We start from the raw sequence: 18,406 nt of genomic DNA, 5'->3' as shown, positions 1-18,406 counted from the left end.
TCTCTGTCTCTGTCTCTCTCTCTCTCTCTCTCTCTCTCTCTCTTTCTTTTCTTTCCTTTTTTCTTTTTGTATTTTTACAAAGATTCCACAGGGTTTTACAAAAGAAAACCAGACTCTGCTTGCCTGCTTAATGAAATAACACAAGTGGCTGCTCTTTGCCCATCCTCCTCTCTCGTCTCTCCCCACCCCCAGCGCTCTCCCCAAAGCTGATTAAATTGATTAAAATAAAAGCCTGCTGCATATTAAATTCAGCCCGAATGGCAGAGCAGAGAGGCCCGTGGGGCAGCTTCGTGCCAGGGACAAGTCGGTACCTGCCACAAAGTGCAGTCAGGACCGGTGAGGTCTAAAAGCCCACCCTGGATTACATAGAGAAGGGAGGCCTGGCCTCCTGCCCTCAGCCCGTTTACTTTGGGGAGGGGCAGAGAACGGACTAACAACTCCCCTCTCTTGCTGGTGTTTCAGAGCAAGAAAGACCCCTCCTTGTGGATGTGCCCCTTCCACCCGCCGCTCCAGCTCTTTTTTGTTATCCGCAACACCAGACGGCTGCAGGACTTTGGTCTAGCCAAGATCAAGGTTTGGAATTACTGGACAGCTGATGGCGTAAGTAAAGGCCCCAACTCCTTGCCAGGCGTTTGACTGATGGGAGCACTTACCGCCGTCCAATCATCTGGTTGCTGAAGTTGCAAGATGGGTACGCGGAGGCCCCGCTGCCCTTCCTGCTGGGGGTAACCAGTGCCTGGCAGGGCATTTCATGCTGCGTGGTTGGAGCCATAGGGAGCAGAGCCTCAGCTTGAAGGTTTGGGAAGTAAGATCAAGCCACCCTTTGGGGGAACTGGACAGATAGGAACTGGGGCTCAGTTTTGATAGATAAGGAAACAGACACACAGAGAGGTTATGTAACATGCCCAGAGTCACACAGCCCATAAGCATCACCATGAGACTGTGAACCCACGCAGTCAGACTCTTGGCCCATTCACTTTGCGACAGCTTACCGGCGATCTTGCTAAAATGTGGGTTCTAATTCAGCAGGTGGAGGGCAGGGCCTGAGATTCTGTGCCCAGGTGTGCCAGTGTTCCTGGTGTGAGGACTCCACTCTGAAGAGCCAGACTCTTAACCTCTGTGCTCTTCTGTTCCCCGGTTTCAGAATCCCTGCCCTCCTTTCTACCCCCCAACCACCCCCTGCTCCAAAGCACTTAACCCCTCTTTTCTCTGAACTGTTTTCTCGTGTTCTCATTTGCACTTACTCCTTCATTCAACGTTTATTGTTGAGTGCATGTGCCATTGGGCTTCCTGATCAATTTGGACGACACTGTTACGAAAGACACAGACCCCGCCCTGGAGGTATTCCTTGCCGAGAAGCCAGCAGACAAGTAAATAAAAATATGATGCAGTGTGCTGAAGGCCTTCATAGAGATGACTGCAGCGTACCAGGAGTTTCAAATAGAAGCTCCAGGAACTCAGCAGGGAACTCAGTGGGTGAGGAAGGACAGGACCTCCTCAGTCTATCTTGTTTCCCCTCTTGTGATAGACGTGGGGACAAGAATTGTTCTACTTTGTTTTCCAGTTTGTTCTCAGGAAGCGATAATACAAGGCAGATGAGCAAGGGGAACTGGACCTCAGCTTCAGTATTGTCAAAAGAGACAGTAGGGCACAGTGGGGAGTGTGGCAAACGGGTAAGCACATGCTTAAGGTAAAGGGAAGGCCACTTCTCAGCCTCAGCTAATGGTTGCTATGTACAAAAGCTAGCCAGTGCTGCTAGATCTTCTGAACATTCCCAGAGAGCTGGGAATCTGGAATTTGATAGCAGCCTCTCTGGTTTGTCAATGTCGACAGCGAATTTAAATTCTTTTGAAACCACCACACAGTCCAAAGCAAACTCATCTTTGGGCTGGAGTTGGCCTGTCCAGACTGCAGCCCCTGGAGCATGCAGGGAAGCCTGCATCAGGCTGGGTGAGCTCCGGGAAGGTGCTGGAAGGAGCGCACACCTGAGCCGTAATGGAAAGAGACAGTGGCACAGAGCTGAGGCAGAAAAGGAGAAAGCATATCCCAGGAGGAGGGCCCCACACTTGAAAAGGCAGAGGTGTGCGAGAGTGTGGCCTCTGAACTGGCCCCCCCCATCCCATACCTAGGCCCAGGCCTCCAGTCTGTCTCCAACAGCCTCTGGGAGGTCTGATCATAATTCTCTGTGGCTTCAAACCCTCCAAGGCTCCCCTTGACCTGGAGGATTCAGGTCAAACCTCCGAGTGTGACCTGGGCCCTGTAATCCCCAGGCGCCAGGCCCTGTGTCTCCCTCCCATCAGCCCCCACCCCCAGCTCCAGCCGTACCCCAGAGTGCCCGTTGCTGTGCCTCTCCACCGCTCTGCCTGGGAATTACACCTGTAGGCCCTGGCCCCTCCCATCTGGCTCAGCTCCAGATGCTTGCCTCCATGGCAAATTCCCAGAAAACCGAACATCACTTTCTCCAGGAAGCCGGCCCTGACCCCTGACCCTCATGCCACTTCTGGACCTCAGGAATATGTTCCATCACCCCTGTACCGGGATGGACACCTGCCTCCCCCATACCACCATGGGCCCCTGAGAGCAGGGCCTATGTTGTCTCCGCCTCTGTCCCATTCAAAGTAGACACATGTGGTTACCAAATGAAGGAATGAGTTCACTGCCCGAGAACCCACAAGCAGTTTGTGTTAACGCTTTGTGATATCCAGATGAGACGTGGAGAATCGGAGTTTATGACATTTGCACAGGCTCGTACCCAAGGTCAAAGGGAATCAGTCCAGGGGAGTCTGCTCCTCCTCCTTCCTTCCCATACCCCCATCCCATACTTCTTCCTGCGGATTCTCCCTCTCCCAGCCACCCTGGCAACTCTCCAGGGGTCCAGCTGTGTGCTTACGGGCTGTCCTCCAGGCCCTGGCAGGACCCCACCCCTGTGTAGCTACAGGTACTCCCTGCAGGTAGGGCCCTGCTCTCTCATTCCCCAGTCGACTGGACATTTCCTGGCAGGTGGTCGTTGGCAGCTTCTGGAATGAGCAATGAAACAGTGCTGGCTGCCCAAGCCCATGCCCTGTAGCTCAGCTCTGTCACTGAATATATGTCTCAGGCCAAGAAAAGCGGATTTTATGTGCTGGATTACAAAGCAGATAAGCTTCATCCCTTATGGCCAGGCCCGCCTTTCTTCTTGAACCTGCACTCAGCCTTCCCTGTGTGCTAAGAATAAAAAAAGAGGAGCAGGACATCAGGGTGTTGTTGGGGGTGCTTCGGGCAGCCTCGGGCGGCGGGGATCCGAGTCCTGAGGTATTTCTACACACGGAGCAGAGTGCGGAGGACTGCAGTCCCTGCCGGGGGTGCCACTTATGTAATGCACACCCATCTGTTGCCAGAATTTACCGGGGGCAGAAAGTGCAAACAAATGCAGCTGCAGGTTGGTTTGATTTAATATTCTCCAGAGAATGCTATTACTGTGTGTTTTAGAGGAGATAAAATGAGAGTTTATAGGAAATATAGCTCGGCCTGGTAGACACAGCTTGTTAATACAGTGTTTTGTGTATGGGACTCCAAGGGAGAAAAGTTAAATGGGGGGAGGGGGGAGCGATTCCAACCAAGGCTTATTTAGAACATAAGAAAAGAAGGTGCTAGGAGAAAAAGAAGTCTCTTTTATTGGAAAATAAGATGATGTCCATGAAGTCCTGAGGCTATCTTCGCTGGGTTCCCTCCCCCCCTCATTAGGCGATGCGGTGAGTGTGGGCTGGCCCAGGGGGAGGGACTTCAGGGGAAGTGAGGACATGGGCTAGAATCCGTCCATGCAGGCAAACAGAAGGCAGCATGCAGATGTCCATACTTGTCACAGCTGCCATTTATCCAGGACTGCGTCCACCAGGCAGGCGTGAGGCACCCAGTAGGCGCTTGGTCAACATTTGATGCATGAACAAATAACTCAACAAACAAATCATCTCAGTTAACCCCCAAGAGTCCTGCAAGGTGGCGTCAGTCCCCACCTTGTAGACAAAGAAGCTGGAGCTTAGAATAGCGAGCTCCTTGGGGGCAGAGAAACTGTGTCTTTTTTGCCAGCCCTGCTTGGAAATGGCTGCCTGGAGTGCCGTCTTGAGAAGGATCTGGAACCTTCCTTCTGGTTCATAAAGAGAAGTGTGTGTGATGGATCGGCGATGTCTGCCTCGGGCTCAGGAGGAGGCTGCGATCATACGTCTGTCACATTTTTCGGGGGACTCCTCGGATGGCGTGACTTGCCCAGCGAGTGACTCGCAAGGGACACAGCTGGGAGGGGAACGTGAGGGGTGTGGGTTTTTCTCGGCACCACTTCCCCAGCAGCGCTACATCTGTTGGGAGGAAGGAGCCAATAATCTCCCTACTAGAGTATCTAGTAACCCATCCAAGAAGTGGGCTTTTGGCAACTCCCCGTGGTCTGTGTTTTCCTTCAGAACAAGCCTATGAGTTATCTGCTACCTGGTGGTGCCCTTCAGTAAAAACAGGCACATTATCACCATCTTCATCCACAAAGTAACCATGCAGATGCCACCTCCAGCCAGGTCACAACAGTGGGGGAGGCGGGATGGGCGTCCAGAAAACCGAACATCACTTTCTCCAGGAAGCCGGCCCTGACCCCTGACCCTCATGCCACTTCTGGACCTCAGGAATATGTTCCATCACCCCTGTACCGGGATGGACACCTGCCTCCCCCATACCACCGTGGGCCCCTGAGAGCAGGGCCTACGTTGTCTCCGCCTCTGTCCCATTCAAAGTAGACACACGTGGTTACCAAATGAAGGAATGAGTTCACTGCCCGAGAACCCACAAGCAGTTTGTCTTAACGCTTTGTGATATCCAGATGAGACGTGGAGAATCGGAGTTTATGACAATTTGTGCAGGCTCATACCCAAGATCAAAGGGGATCAGTCCAGGGGAGTCTGCTCCTCCTCCTTCCTTCCCATATCCCCCATCCCATACTTCTTCCTGCAGATTCTCCCTCTCCCAGCCACCTGGCAACTCCCCAGGGGTCCAGCTGTGTGCTTACAGGCTGTCCTCCAGACCCCGGCAGGACCCCACCCCTGTGTAGCTGTTCCTATACAGAAATGCTGCTCATTAAATAGTCTATGAATGAATGAATGAATGTTAGATTTTCCCAGTGGCTTATATCTGTGATATTCCATGGTGGTCTAAGCTGGCACTGTCTCATAGAACTTTCTGTGATGAAGCTAATGTGCTGTATCTGCCCCATCCGGTTCAGTAGCCATGAGCTACAGGTGGCTGTTGAGAACCTGCGATGTGGCTGGTGCAACGGAGAAAGTGCATTTTATTTTACTCGTTTATTTTTCATTGATCTGTAATTGACATAAAATTATATTCTTAGATGTTTTAGGTGCACGACCTAATGATTTGAGATATATATATATATTGCAAAATCATCACCATAATAAGTTTAGTTAACCTCCATTAGCGCACATAGTTACAGAACATTTTTTTCCTTACGATGAGAACTTTTAAGATCACCTTTCTTAGGAACTTTCTATACAACACGGTATTGTTAAGTACAGTTATGATGCTATAGAGGACATCCCCAGGACTTATTTATCCTATAACTGAAAGTTTGTGCTTTTTGACCACCTCCCCCCATCACACCCACCTCCCACTTGCCGCCTCTGGCAGCCCACAATCTGTTCTCTGGATCTGTGAGTTCAGGTTTTTTTAAGTTGCACATGTAAGTGGGATTGTACAATATTTGTCTTTCCCTGTCTGACTTATTTCACTTAGCATAAGGCACTCAGGGTTCATCCATGTCTTTGCAAATGGCAAGATCTCCTTTTTGATGGCTGAGTCTATACACCGCATCTTCTTTATCTGTTCATCTGTCAGTGGACACTTGGGTTGTTTCCATGTCTTGGCTCTTGTAAATATAATGCTACAGTGAACACGGGGGTGCAGATCCTTTTGGAGATATGATTTCATTTCATAAGGACAGATCCCCAGATGCAGAATTGCTGGATCACGCGGTGGTTCTCTCTTTCATTATTTGCGGAACCTCCATACTGTTTTCCAGAGCGGCTGTCCACTTTATAGCCCTGCCAGTGCGCCCACGGTTCCCTTTTCTCTACATTCTTGCCAACACTTCTTAGGAGAAACTGCATCTCACATTTTGTTTAATGTTAACTTAGTAGCCACGTGGGGTTGATGACTGTGAGCAAATAGACAAGGCCCTGTCCACACGGCCCTGTCCCTTCTTGCAGGGAAGGGAAATAAACAAGGGCACAAACGAATAATGTTAATTTCAGGTAGTGCTAAAGATACAGTAAGAATGGGACAGAGGCCTGGTGGGGCGGGTAGGAGGCAGGGCTGCTTTGAACGGTGAGCTCAGGGGGCCAGAGCCAGAGCACAGGCCCCAAGGCAGGAACATGCTTAGCACTTCTAGGATCCAGTTTAGGCCATGGCTGGCAATGGTGAACAAAGGAGAGTGTGAGGGGAGGTCCCAGAGATAGGCGGGAACCAGGTCACGGGGGTCTCCCTGGTTCAGATCTTACTCCTGGAGAGGCAGAATAGAGGAGTGGTCAGAGCAAAGGCGTTGGAGCCAGCCCCTCGGGGGCAAATCCTGGCTCCTCCTCTTCCCAGATGTGTGGCCTTCGGCATGTTACTCCACATCTCTGTGCTTCAGTTTCTTCATCCCTTAAATGGGGTGATTATTGCTCAGAATGATTCCTGGCTTCTGTGAGCTCTATACACGTGTCCACTGTTAGCGTCATTATTGGAGGGTTTTGAGCAGGGGGTGATATAATCTGACTGAGGAATTGAAAAGATCACTCTGGCTGCTGTTGGAGAATGGATTAGAGGGAACGGAGAGCCCCCAAAGAAGGCTTCTAGCTAAGGGTCATGGTAGCTTGGATGGGGGTCCCGGTGCTTAGGGGGTGTACCTCAGGGAGACTCACTTCATCCCAGGACATTGTCCCAGGACAATGTTTGCATTTCAGCAAGTCCTCTGTTTGGGGGAGGAGGGAGAATTTTCAAAGAAACGCAAAAGGAAAGTGATGAGCTCAGTAACACTGCACGCACCCCTCGCCCACGTCCACGGTAATCGACATCCTGCCACTCTGGTTTCATCTACCCCCTACTACCTATGATTGTAGTTCTCCTGCCATTTCACTCATAAATTCTTCAGTGCACATCTCTAACAGATAAGGAGCTGTTTTTTATATAACCCCAATGCCGCTATCCTACCTGACCATAATATGCACTAATAATCTTCAGATATCCAGTCCATATTCAAATATCCCTAATCATCCCAAAATTGTTCTCTTATAGTTGGTTTGTTTGGATCAGGATATAAACCAAGCCCAAACATGGCAATGGCTTCGAGGTCAAAGGGGCAATCTTAATTTGGTCGGCTGAGTCAGTGTGGCCTGGTGGCTGTGCCCTGTGGCAGGGTCTGGGCAGCACGATGGCATCTTAGCAGGATGGCTGGTGGGAAGGGGACCGACCCAGGTGCATGAGAGGCTTTCTGAGGTATTGACCTCAGGCTTGGCCTTGGTCCCTGTCAATCACCAGAGGGTGCTGACATCTGTGACCAGAGTCCACATTCAGGAGGTTAGGGGCTTGGTAACCTTGAGAGCCCCAGGAGTCCCAGGTTTGAAGCAGGCCCCCAGCCAGCAGGGGAAGGAGATGCAAGCAGAGAATTCAGCCTTTGGTGAGGGGCCCAACAAGGTGTTCAGGATCCAAGGGGCAGGTTGGGATTCAGGGCCAGATCGCTCCCAGCAGGAATGAGAGCACCAGTACAGAGCCAGGACAGAAGCTGAGGCCCGTGTGCTGTATTGCGCAGACTAGAGCGGGACGAGCAGTAGCTGGGCTGGACAGACATCTGAATGAGGGAGGGCTGCTCACCCACATGCAGGTGCCGGTCTAGATAAATCCCAGACCCCCTCAGGGGTAGAGCTCCCCCTCTCCTGCCTCCTGCCCACCTCAGCCAGCAGTGATTCAGTAACTGAACCTATTTATTTAAGTAGCAAAGGACAGAAAACCTAATTAAAACTGACTTAAGCACAAAAGGGAGTTTGTCAGCTCAGGTAACAGGAGAGTATGGGGTGGCTGGCTTCAGGCATGGCAGGATCCAGGAGTTCGTGTGATGTCATCCAGAATCTGCCTCCCTCTTTCATGCATCTCTGCTTTCCTCTGTGTTAGCTTCATCCTCAGGTTCCAATGGGTGGCACCTAATGACGTCAGACTCCTGATTTCAGCAGCCCTTGCAGAAAGAGATTGTCCTCATGAAAGCCCCAGGTCTAGGACCCAGCGGCCAGGCAACCTGGGGTGGGCTTACATTATCCCTCTGAAGGGAGGTTGAGGAAAGGATGGGTGCCCCGTGGAAAATTGAGGTGCTGTCTCCACGAGAAGGGAACATAGGAAATGATATCTAAACTGGGTCTTTTTTCTTTTTCTCAAAGAACACAGAAGTCACATGCTGTTGAACTAATTCATCGGCTCCCAGATCTAAACCTTCCCCCAAGCTTAACTTCTGAACCAAGCTTCCATCCTGGCCCCCAGACACTTGTCTTTGGCATTTCTGCCCAGCAAGGCACTGACACTCCAACCCTGTCCGCCCGAGCCCAGGCGGGTCTGCCCTGGCTGGTTTGGTCCTGCGTTCCCTTTTGCTGCCTGCAGCAGAGTCTCACTCCCACCTCTGCGTCCTCCTCTCTTCCGCCTGCCCCTCACTGCCAGTCATTCCGAAGTCCTGCTATTTCCCTTGCCAAAACCTGTCTCCTTCCAGACCCAGCTGCTGCTCCTCCACTACCTGCCCCCTGCTGCCTCCTGCCCACCGACCCCCAAGTGGAACGCATCCCATTCTCCCCACTCCCCTCACTCATCTGCTCAGCCCCCCGTCTCATCAGCAGAGGCTTATCGATCCCCCACACTCAGCTGTTGTGCTGGGGCCAAGAATCAGACATGCTGTCTGCCCTTGCCAGTTCACACCCAGTCAGGGGGGTCCAGGGGGATCAAAAGCAAACCACAGTTCAATGGGGCTAGTGCAGTGATGAGGGACCAAGCCAGGGGACGAGCCGGGGGCCTGGCAGCTACAGAGGCCTCCGGGGAGTGGCACAGTCCTGGTACATCATCCTGGTACGTCCTGGCAAGAAGGCCGTGACAGGGGCTGTGCCCCTGCCAACCAAAGGTGGCTCGTAGACACATTTCAGCCGGCTCACGTGGCATTTGCAACATTCTTTGAATTGCCAGCTTTTAAAAAATTGGGAGGTTTTACGTGAAAATATGAATTTTTTACTTTTATTGGGAAACGAAGATCTGGCGACGCCAGGCCACATCCGCAGCTGAGAACTTCGGGGGAGCTGAGTCATGGCACTGCAGTCCCCACCACTCCCACTGGTCTCCCTGACACAGTGACACATTGTTACACCACATTGCCTCTCCCATGTGTGATGCTCGCCTAGAGCCTGCGTGTATGTGCATGCATGTTGTGGGGGGGACCACTCCCAGACCCCCAAACTGGTGCCCTAGCTCTTCCATCCCTGTGTAACTTTTTTTTTTTAAGATTTTATTTATTCATTTGACAGATCGAGAGAGAGCACAAGTGGGCAGAGAGGCAGGCAGTGGGAGAGAGAGAAGCAGGCTCTCTGCTGAGCAGGGAGCCCAATGTGGGACTCGATCCCAGGACCCCGGGATCAGGACCCAAGCCAAAAGGCAGCCGCTTAACTGACTGAGCCACCCAGGCGCCCCCCTGTGCAACTTTTATCTCCCCCTGCTCCCCATAAAGCTGTTCTCTTCACTGTGCCTTTGCTCCTGCTGTTCCCAGAACTCAGAATGCCTAGCCTGGCTCATTACAAACCCGGCCTTTGGGGACATCGAGGTCCTTCTCTCTTCGCACACAAGCCTCCTGCACACCCCTAGCCTGCCCCAGGCCCCTTCGGGTGGTCTCCAGCCATGCCTTTCCAGGCACCAAGTCCCATGCTTTCCTAGGTGTTCCTCGGTTTCCTGAGCCTCCGATACCCCAAACGAGGGTGCCCCCTGGTCAAAGCCATCCCGCAGGTGTACCCCACTTGGCCCTCACAGTGTTGTCCAGCTTGGGAATCACTTGACAACATTTGAAACTTGGCTTTTGATGAACTGGCACCATTCTGTGTGTGGCGTCCATCAGCTGGAGCTGAGTGGCCCCAGGCACCCTCTGGACTGGGGGGGGGGCGTGTGTTCTCCTGCTCACCCCAGGCCCCACACCCCCCCTCCCCACCACTATGGCCCTACAGGCACCTGAGTTTGTGACCCCTTAATATGCAGACTGTCATGCACTCCTTAAGATGAACCTTGCTTTCTTCTTTTGCATCCCACACAGACCAGGACCCCGAAAGGCCCCACCATGTGTTATGTATTCGATTGAACAAAATTGTAAGAATTGCATTCCGGGGCCTCAGCCCGGATCTAGGGGAGTCCTGGCCTAGGGACAGCGAGAGTGATTCTAGGCCCCACGCTACGGGGCGTGGGATTCCTCCTCTGCCCAGAATAGGGGGATTGCTGCACCGGGCCTTAGGGGAGCAGGGAGTCTCCGGGCCATGCTAGCCCTGAGCCGCCAGCCTTGGCAGGTACATACATCCAGGCAGTGGGCGGGGTACACGGCTTACATTTCTCGTGCACGTGCCGTGTGCCAGGCAGTATTGAAAGGGCTTTGCATGTATCAGCTCATTGCTTCCCCCCAGCAGCCCTATGAGATGGGTACGGCATGATCAGCTCCACTCTACAGAGGGAGAAACTGAGGCACTGGACAACAGAGTGGCTGGCCGGTGGTCACATGACTACCAGGCCGTCTGGGGGTCATCACACAGTCCTGCTTTTCAGTAGAGACTGTGGTCACTGGAGGGCCATGCCCCGTCGAGGCGGCAGTCACACTGGCCCCATGGTGCCAGATGGCCTGAATGTTCCAGAGACGCCAGAAAGTTCCCGGTTTTTAGAAATTGTCAACTAGTTTTGGGAAATGTTAACCGCTCCAGGAGCCAGCCCAGCCCAGCCCAGATTTAGCTGTAGGGCCGCCAGTTAGTGACCCGATCTGTCATGTCCCACCCGAGGCTGTGGTCCTGCGTCTGTGATGTTGGGAGGGCCAGAGTGCTTGGCCCAGAGCCCAGCAGGTAGTAGGTGCTTGTCAAATGTCGCAGCGTCTCACCGTCTTCTCCCAACTTTCTACATCACAAAAATGGTTTTCATTGCTCTTCTTCCCCAGGGATGTGTAAAAGGCCATTAAGGTCTCCTCCCCATAAAACATTCAAGTTCAGGTGCTCCAGGAAGGACCACATTCAGTTCCCAGAGCTAGGCCTCAGGACAGATAGGAATTAGGACAGGACTGTTCCCTGTCCTTGAAGATTTTACATCCACGCGGGGACAGGCACCAGCTGGTAAGCGCAGCTCCAAGAGCCCAGAGGAGGACCCTCGATTCCACCAGAGGAGGGGAGGGAGGGGCAACAGAGAGATTCCTGGAGGAGTCAGCCCCTGAACCAGGTCCTGAGGCCTGCATGGTGGCTCCTAGGCAGCAGCAGCTCAATCCGCAAAGCCCCCCCATCCCCAATAAACCTACCACCAGGGGGATTCCCCTCTCAGTCAGCCCAAAGCCCCTGGGTCATGACAGAACCTATAGAGTGTGGGATGCCTTCAATATGGCCCCCACGGGCTGTGCATGAATGGGGTCCAGCCATTGCACAGCTAGGCCAACTCCAGGTGGGTGCCCAAGGAAGGGTCTGCTTTCAGGGACTCTGAGAATTTAGGCCTAGCCAGTGCCTCCTCCAGATGCTGTTCTCCGGTGGTTGTTGGCTGTGCTTAAGGCAGGTGTTTGTCTCTGGGGAGAGTGCATTCACCAATGCAAATGCCCACACCTCTGCTTGGCTTGTTGTCATAACGGAACTGCACCACCATCCATCTTTGCTAAGTGGTGTATATGCTCATTGGAAGAGATGTCATTCGGCCCCAGGGCCAAGGACGAAAGTTGCCTTGCAAAGTCAATTAAATTACGTAGACTGAAATAATATTAACATTGTCGTATTAAAAATGCATGATGGTTTCAACATGGTGGGTTCTTGTCAACTGTAAAGAAGGGCAGTAAAGTCGGGGTGTGAACAAGGAAAGATGCTCCCATTCACCCCAAGCCAACCAAAGGGTTCCAAAGGGTCCTTTTGAAAACCCATGACAGAAGAGTGTCTCTGAAGGTTAAGAGGGTAGGAGGAGTTTCACCCTGGACTCCTTGGAAGCCAGGCCAGAGGGGGAAACAGGCAGGACTAACTAAACAGGCAGGAGGAAGCAGGCTGGTTCCTTAGAAGCGAGAGAATCGTCTCCCTGTATCCACACCCAAAGACACACCACATGCAGAGCTTTACTGAGGGGACACTGAGGAATCTGGACCTGCAGAATCCTTGAGCTGGCTTCCTCCACACTGCACATGTGCATCTCACGAGGTTTTTAACCTCGCCCCTGAAGTGTGGTGATAGGGACATCCCTACATCCGTAAATACGGGGGAAGAGTCTGGAAGGACACGTGTTCGCACTCCCCACCCAGGGCCCACAGCGATCGCCTCCAGGGCTGAGGAGGGTGCCAGGATGGGAGAAAGAGAAAGTCGGTCCACGGGGACTTAGTGAAAACTAGAAATGGGGTTAGAGGTCCACCCAGGGCAGGTGATTCTGCCTGTGGCCAGACCTTCTCGGGGTCTAGCCTGACCCAAAGGGAGATGCCAATCAGAGTGGCTCCCTGCACACCAGCTGCACAGCCTCGGGGAAGGCTGAGCCTCAGTGTCTTCATCTGCAAGATGGGCCCTTGTGGAGTTGCTCCAAGGCTGGGTGACATGATGCGACCTTTTATTTTTTTCATACTTGGAATTCCTGGTGAAGTGACTACTATTTCTTTCCCAACCATGGAGCCCCCTCCGGTGATCCTTGGGCCAAATCTGCATACAGATATGGCGTATTTGGCCTGCAGAGTGTTGGAAACTTTTCAGATTTAAGCACCATCAGGCAGGACCCGAGCCTCTCGGCTCCCCATGCCCCCCACGACGCCCTGAGGTTCCACCTTTGCACATCTGTCTCCCACCTGCCTGGCCCCCTGCATACCTCCTTCTGTCCCTTCTCTGCCAGACTTCTTGGAGGGAGCTGGGCGGCAGATGGCTAGAGGTCAGGCGGTGCCCCAGGCTGTCCGTGGAATGTAGACAAACACACATCAGGAGCCAGACGTCTCATTAGGAGAGCCAGGGTGCCCACCTCGTGACTGCGCAGGACTGGAAGACCTCCCCAGCACCCCCAGCACCTCTTGAAATGAGTGTTTCTGTCTCGCCAGATGTTTCCGTGGTGGAAATCGTGCAGAACGAGTCATTGTTGCTGCCCGCGCTGTCCTTCTCGAATAGCTGTTTCCTGATTAATTCACAGCACGCACCCGCTCTGTGCCTCCGCTAAACAGAGAACACATCCCTATAAACATGTAAAAGAGAGCTCTGAGAATCGACTTTTCTGACAGTCGGCAAATAGTAGCCTGCCATCCCGCAATTGGATGACTGAAGCCGAGTTCCTGTGGTGTAACACGGGCTTGATGCTTCTCATTCGAAATTGCGACGGAAACCTCTGTGGCCGGAACTCGGCGAACTAGAAATGTCGTTAGAGCTTACTCGCCAGCGGCAGGAAGGCTAAGGGGGGTGGGGAATGCGGAGAAGTGGATACCCCTGGGGTCTCCGAGTCCATATCTCAAACCCAAATCAGCAGCCAAAGCGAGGTAGACACTGTTCTGGGGATGAAACAACAGGCTGCCATTTTCCTGATGAGATTTGTTCTCAGGACACTGTCAGAGAGCAGTGCCGTCCTGGAGAAAAACACCTGTGTTCATGCTCGTGTAGTTCCAGAGTAAGGGTTGAGTGCTAGTCATGTGCCAGGCACCTGCTGGGCCCTTGGACAACATTGGTAGGGCCTCCACTGTCTGAGGGCTGAAGTTTGAGTCGGGGAGACAGGATCTAAGTTAAAAGCTGATCAACAAGATCGTTCCAGAGACGGAAAGGAAATCGAACAGGGCAATGGGAGAGAGAGGGGACTGGATGAGTCAGGGGCTCGAGAGAGGGTCAGGATGATGTCTCAGAAGACAAGAAGGAGCCGACCTTGCAGGTGCCTGGAGCAGAACACTCCAAGCCCAGTGCACAGGTCCCAGGGTGGCCATGAGTTTTGCAGGATCATGGAGCGGCGACCAGACCAGTGTGTGGGGAGTGGGGGGCAAGAGGGGGAATGTGATAAGAGCCGGGGTCAGAGAGGTCAGCAGGGGCTGGATCACATGGCCCTCATTGGCCACTGAAGGGAGCTGGAATTTACTCTCAGTGTTGTGAGAAATTGCTGGGCTGTTTTAAGGAGGGGGCTGCCATGAGCTAATAATGTTGTTTAAAAAAAAGACTGGGCTGCCGTGTAGACAAAAAAGTGTGTTCGTGTGGGGCGGGAGCAAGTGACAGTGCAGAGAGGAAGCAGAGGCCGATTAGGAGGCTCTGGTCATTGTCTCGGGGAGAGATGGGGCCCCCCGGGCTGATGGGCAGCAGCGCATTCAGGGACAAGGGGTCAGAGATTCGGGAGGGGTTTTGGATGTAGCCCCTAGAGACTTCTGACAGACAGGATTTGTAAGTGAGAGAACAAGAGGAATCAAGGAAGACTCTTAGGTTGGGGCATCCAGTTGAATGGTGGGACCATTTTTAAGACGGGCAAAGACCAGGTTTGAGAAAAGTGGATCAAGAATTCTATTTAGGATGGGGCACCTGGGTGGTGCAGTCTACTAGGAGTCCGACTCGATTTCAGCTCAGGTCATGATCTCAGGGTCCTGGGATTGAGTCCCATGTTTGGCTCCATGCTCAGTGGGAAGTCTGCTTGAGATTCTCTCTCTCCTTCTCCCTCTGCCCCTCGCCTGCTCCCATGCTCGCTCGCTCTCTGTCTGTCTCTCTCTAAAATAAATAAATCCTTTTTAAGATTTTATTTTATTTATTTGAGAGAGAGAGAGAGCACAAGTGGGGGGGGGGGGGCAGAAGGAGAACCAGATTCCTCACTGAGCAGGGGGCCCAATGCGGGGCTAAATCCCAGGACCCTGAGATCATGACCTGAGCCAAAGGCAGACACTTAACTGACTGAGCCACCCAGGTGCCCCCTAAATAAATAAATCTTAAAAAAAAAAAGAATCCTATCTGGGGCATGTTAAGGTTGAGAGACCTGTTTGATATCGCAGAAGAGAGGTCTCACCATCACTTGGCTTCCTGGAGAGTTCGGGGTTGGAGATTAAAATAATCAGGAGTCATCAACAGGAAGATGGTATTTTGGGCCTTGGGCCTGGCTGAGACCACCTAGTGGAGGGTGCGGGGAGATCCCGAGGCCTGGGATTGAGCCCTGGGGCAGCCCATGCAGAGGAACGGCAAGGACCCAAGCACTGCAGCCATGAGAGCCAGACGCAGGAAGGAAACCAGGCAAGCGCAGGGCCCGGAAGCCCAGAAGGAAATCTACAGAAGGGGGGTAACCCGCTGCACAAACGCTACCAAGCCCCAGCTGAGGACTTGTGCCTCTCCCAGCGGATCTGGCGACTTGCTGGACCCTACAATTTATTGTCCAAACCAGGACACTTTAGAGGGTGGAAAGTGGGTTTTATGAGTGATTACAGCGGGACAATAAGAATAAATCCAAATTGTCCCAGACTAACAAGGAAGCTTCTCCACCCCGGCGATTGATGCTCTTGTGGAGGAGGGATCCACGTAGAGGTGGGTGCGAAGGCCCGACGGGGGCGAGGCCAAGAGACAAGGGGGGAGGAGCAGCCGTGACAGTGACTCTCAGAGTTGAACAGACAAATGTGGGGGCGCCCCCGCAACGGACCACTCCTCAGCAAGGAAAAGGAATAAAACTCTTAATCACACAACACGGCGAGCCTCACTTCTGCTGAGTGAAAGAAGTCAGGCCAAAAAGAGTACGTAGTACATGCAGGATTCCTTTTATATAAAAATTCTAGAAAATGCAGAGTAATCTGTAGTGACGGAAAGCGGACGGGCCATTGCCTGGGGGCGGGAGAAGGAGGGAGGGTGGAATTACCAAGGGGTACCAGGAAACTCTGGGGGCGACAGATGTGCTCATTAGCTTGATTGTTGAGATGATACACCATAATGTATACACGTGTTAAAACTTACCAAGTTGTAATGCTTTAAATACACACAGTTCACTGTATGAAGTACGGATTCTATTTCTCGATAAAGCTCTTTTCCAAGAAAGAGTTTTGCTCTAGAGGGGAATGGACAAACAGGGCAGTGGCAGGAGATGTGATGATATTTTAAGCATGAACAAGGAAACATTCAACGTCTGTGTAGGGACACAAGTGTTGTGGGGAGGAGGGGGCAGGAAGGCTAAGCCAGGGATCCTGTTGTGAAGGTTACCTTATGACTGTCATGCCGAGGACTTCGGAATTCATCCCGTCAGCCTGAGCTTCTCTACCTTCCGTGTGCCAAAGAACCATCCGGAGAACCTGTTACAAGTACAGCACCACACCATGTCCCCTCAGCCCCCCTCTGATCGCAGCTGAGGCAGGACAGCCCCCGGGCATGCTCACAGGGCAACCCCTCAAGGCTCCCAGGTCTCTCTGCCTTTTGAAAGCCACCAGTGCCCTCAACTTGTGTGGTGGGGAGTCAGTGCCCCCAGGGGCAATCTTCAACAGTGGAGAAGCGGCTCAGTGGATAAACACCCCAGCCTCCCGCGTTGGGAGGGACACTTCTGAGGTGCATTCTGTGGGTCCCTGCAAGTGCCCCAGCAGGATGGAGCCCCATTTGCCTACAGCAGGGGCTCAAAACTGCTGGGGGGCTTTCTCCTGCCCTATCTTACTCTCCCTTCTCCCTCTTGGGAACAACTTCCAAGTAAGCAACCTTTACTCAACCCTTGCCTCAGGCTCTGCTTTCAGGGCACCCAAAGTAGGACACCCATGGAATCAGGGACTCTGCATTTCACATGCACATCAGGCTTTCCTGATGTAGAGGTCCCAGGAACCGTGTATTAAAGAACCAGCAGTGGAGAACAAGAAGCATTTCACAAAGGGGAGTGACTGGGCCAGCTCTGTTCTTGTAGGGAGTGAACTCTGGCAATGTGAAGTTGAGGTTGAAGGTGGCAAGAGACAGGAAGCAGGCAGACCAATTAACAGGCTGTTACCAGTGTCCCAGCAGGGAGTAACGGTGCGGTGCGAAGGCAGCAGTTGGGCTGTCTCTTTGTGAACGTCCTTTGATTTACAGAGTATGAAAGGGTTCACACAGAAATGACACCAGCCTTATTTAACATCCCAGGCGCTATGGGGTTTTTTTTGTTGTTGTTTTTTAAAGCTCACATTTCTAGCATCCCATATGTTTCTTTTTGATCTCCTACTTCCAAACTTCGATACATCAGCCTGATGCCATGCAGCTTTATTTTGTTCAATCTTGTGTTTTTAGGATCTTGACATCGGTGCCAAGAACGTGAAGCTTTACATTGATGAAAGTCTCGTCTTTGATGGCACGTTAGACAAAGGAGGTGGAGAGACCCCGGCTGACTGGAGCGTCCCGGTTGGCCTGAAAGAGGAGCAGGATGAGAGCCCGGGAAGGGCCCTGGGTGCCCCCTTGGGAGAAAGCAGAGAGGCCCGCAAGATGGCTGGCACAGATGGGGAGCTCTCCCCGCCAGCTGCAGCAGTAGCTGATGTGAAGTTCTCTTCCCAAGGAATGTTACTTGGAGGAAAGATGAATCCTCCTGACTGCACGAAGGACAGTTTGTCCAAGTTGGATGAAGACACGAGCTGCCCGGCAGCCCCAGCCTTGACAGGGGGTGTGCCGGGGGCTCCCCAGCTCTGCCTGCCTGTGGAACGCCCTCCCCTTGACCCAGAACTCTCCCTGGCCCAACAGCTGGAAAACCTCACGAGCAGAAAAGTCTCTGAGCCACCAGCAAAAACCCCATCGTGGTTGCAACCTTCTGCCATAGTGAAGGGCAGGAAGCAGGGAGGCAGGAAGCCCAAACCACTCTGGCTGAGTCCTGAGAAGCCCCTGGACTGGGAAGGCGGACTTGCATCAGACACCATCATGGACATCATGGGGGAGGCTTCTAGAGAGGCCGAGGTCGGGGATAAAGGCCCGAGGCGTGAGCCAGGGCGGCCACGCAGCTGGAATGTCATCGCTGGAGAGAGAACCCAGAAGGTGACCCCCAAAGTCTGTGATGACTTTGACATCTTTAACCAGCCCTCCAACAGGGAACACCCTGCTAGTGGGAGGAGGGGCCCGAGGAAGGACACCCTCATCAGCAGTCACAGCGATGGCCCGCCAACTGGCAGAGGTAAGCTCGAGAAGCAGACTGACCCGGTGCCACCATCCCCAAGCACGGGCCACTGATTGGCAAGATACCATTTGGCTCCATGGACCTCTGTCTCCTCATCTGCAAA

General features: G+C 52.8%; 1 protein-coding gene across 5 annotated transcripts in view; it reads left to right on the top strand.

The window, feature by feature from the left end:
• KATNIP (katanin interacting protein) overlaps nt 1-18,406 on the top strand; it is a 191,256-nt gene that overhangs the window by 140,867 nt on the left and 31,983 nt on the right. For all 5 annotated transcript variants that reach the window (XM_025853742.2, XM_073888100.1, XM_025853741.2 and 2 more), the window contains 2 exons: nt 463-600; nt 17,433-18,300. In XM_025853742.2, coding sequence (XP_025709527.1) covers nt 463-600; nt 17,433-18,300 — 1,006 coding nt within the window. The remainder of the gene's footprint in view (nt 1-462; nt 601-17,432; nt 18,301-18,406) is intronic.

The sequence above is a fragment of the Callorhinus ursinus genome, unplaced genomic scaffold (assembly GCF_003265705.2).
Source record: "Callorhinus ursinus isolate GAN/ISIS: 27379988/994484 unplaced genomic scaffold, GSC_fseal_2.0 scaffold87, whole genome shotgun sequence".
Lineage (NCBI taxonomy): Eukaryota > Metazoa > Chordata > Mammalia > Carnivora > Otariidae > Callorhinus > Callorhinus ursinus.
Note: the sequence above shows the minus strand (reverse complement) of the source record. Positions and strands in the feature narration are given on the sequence as shown.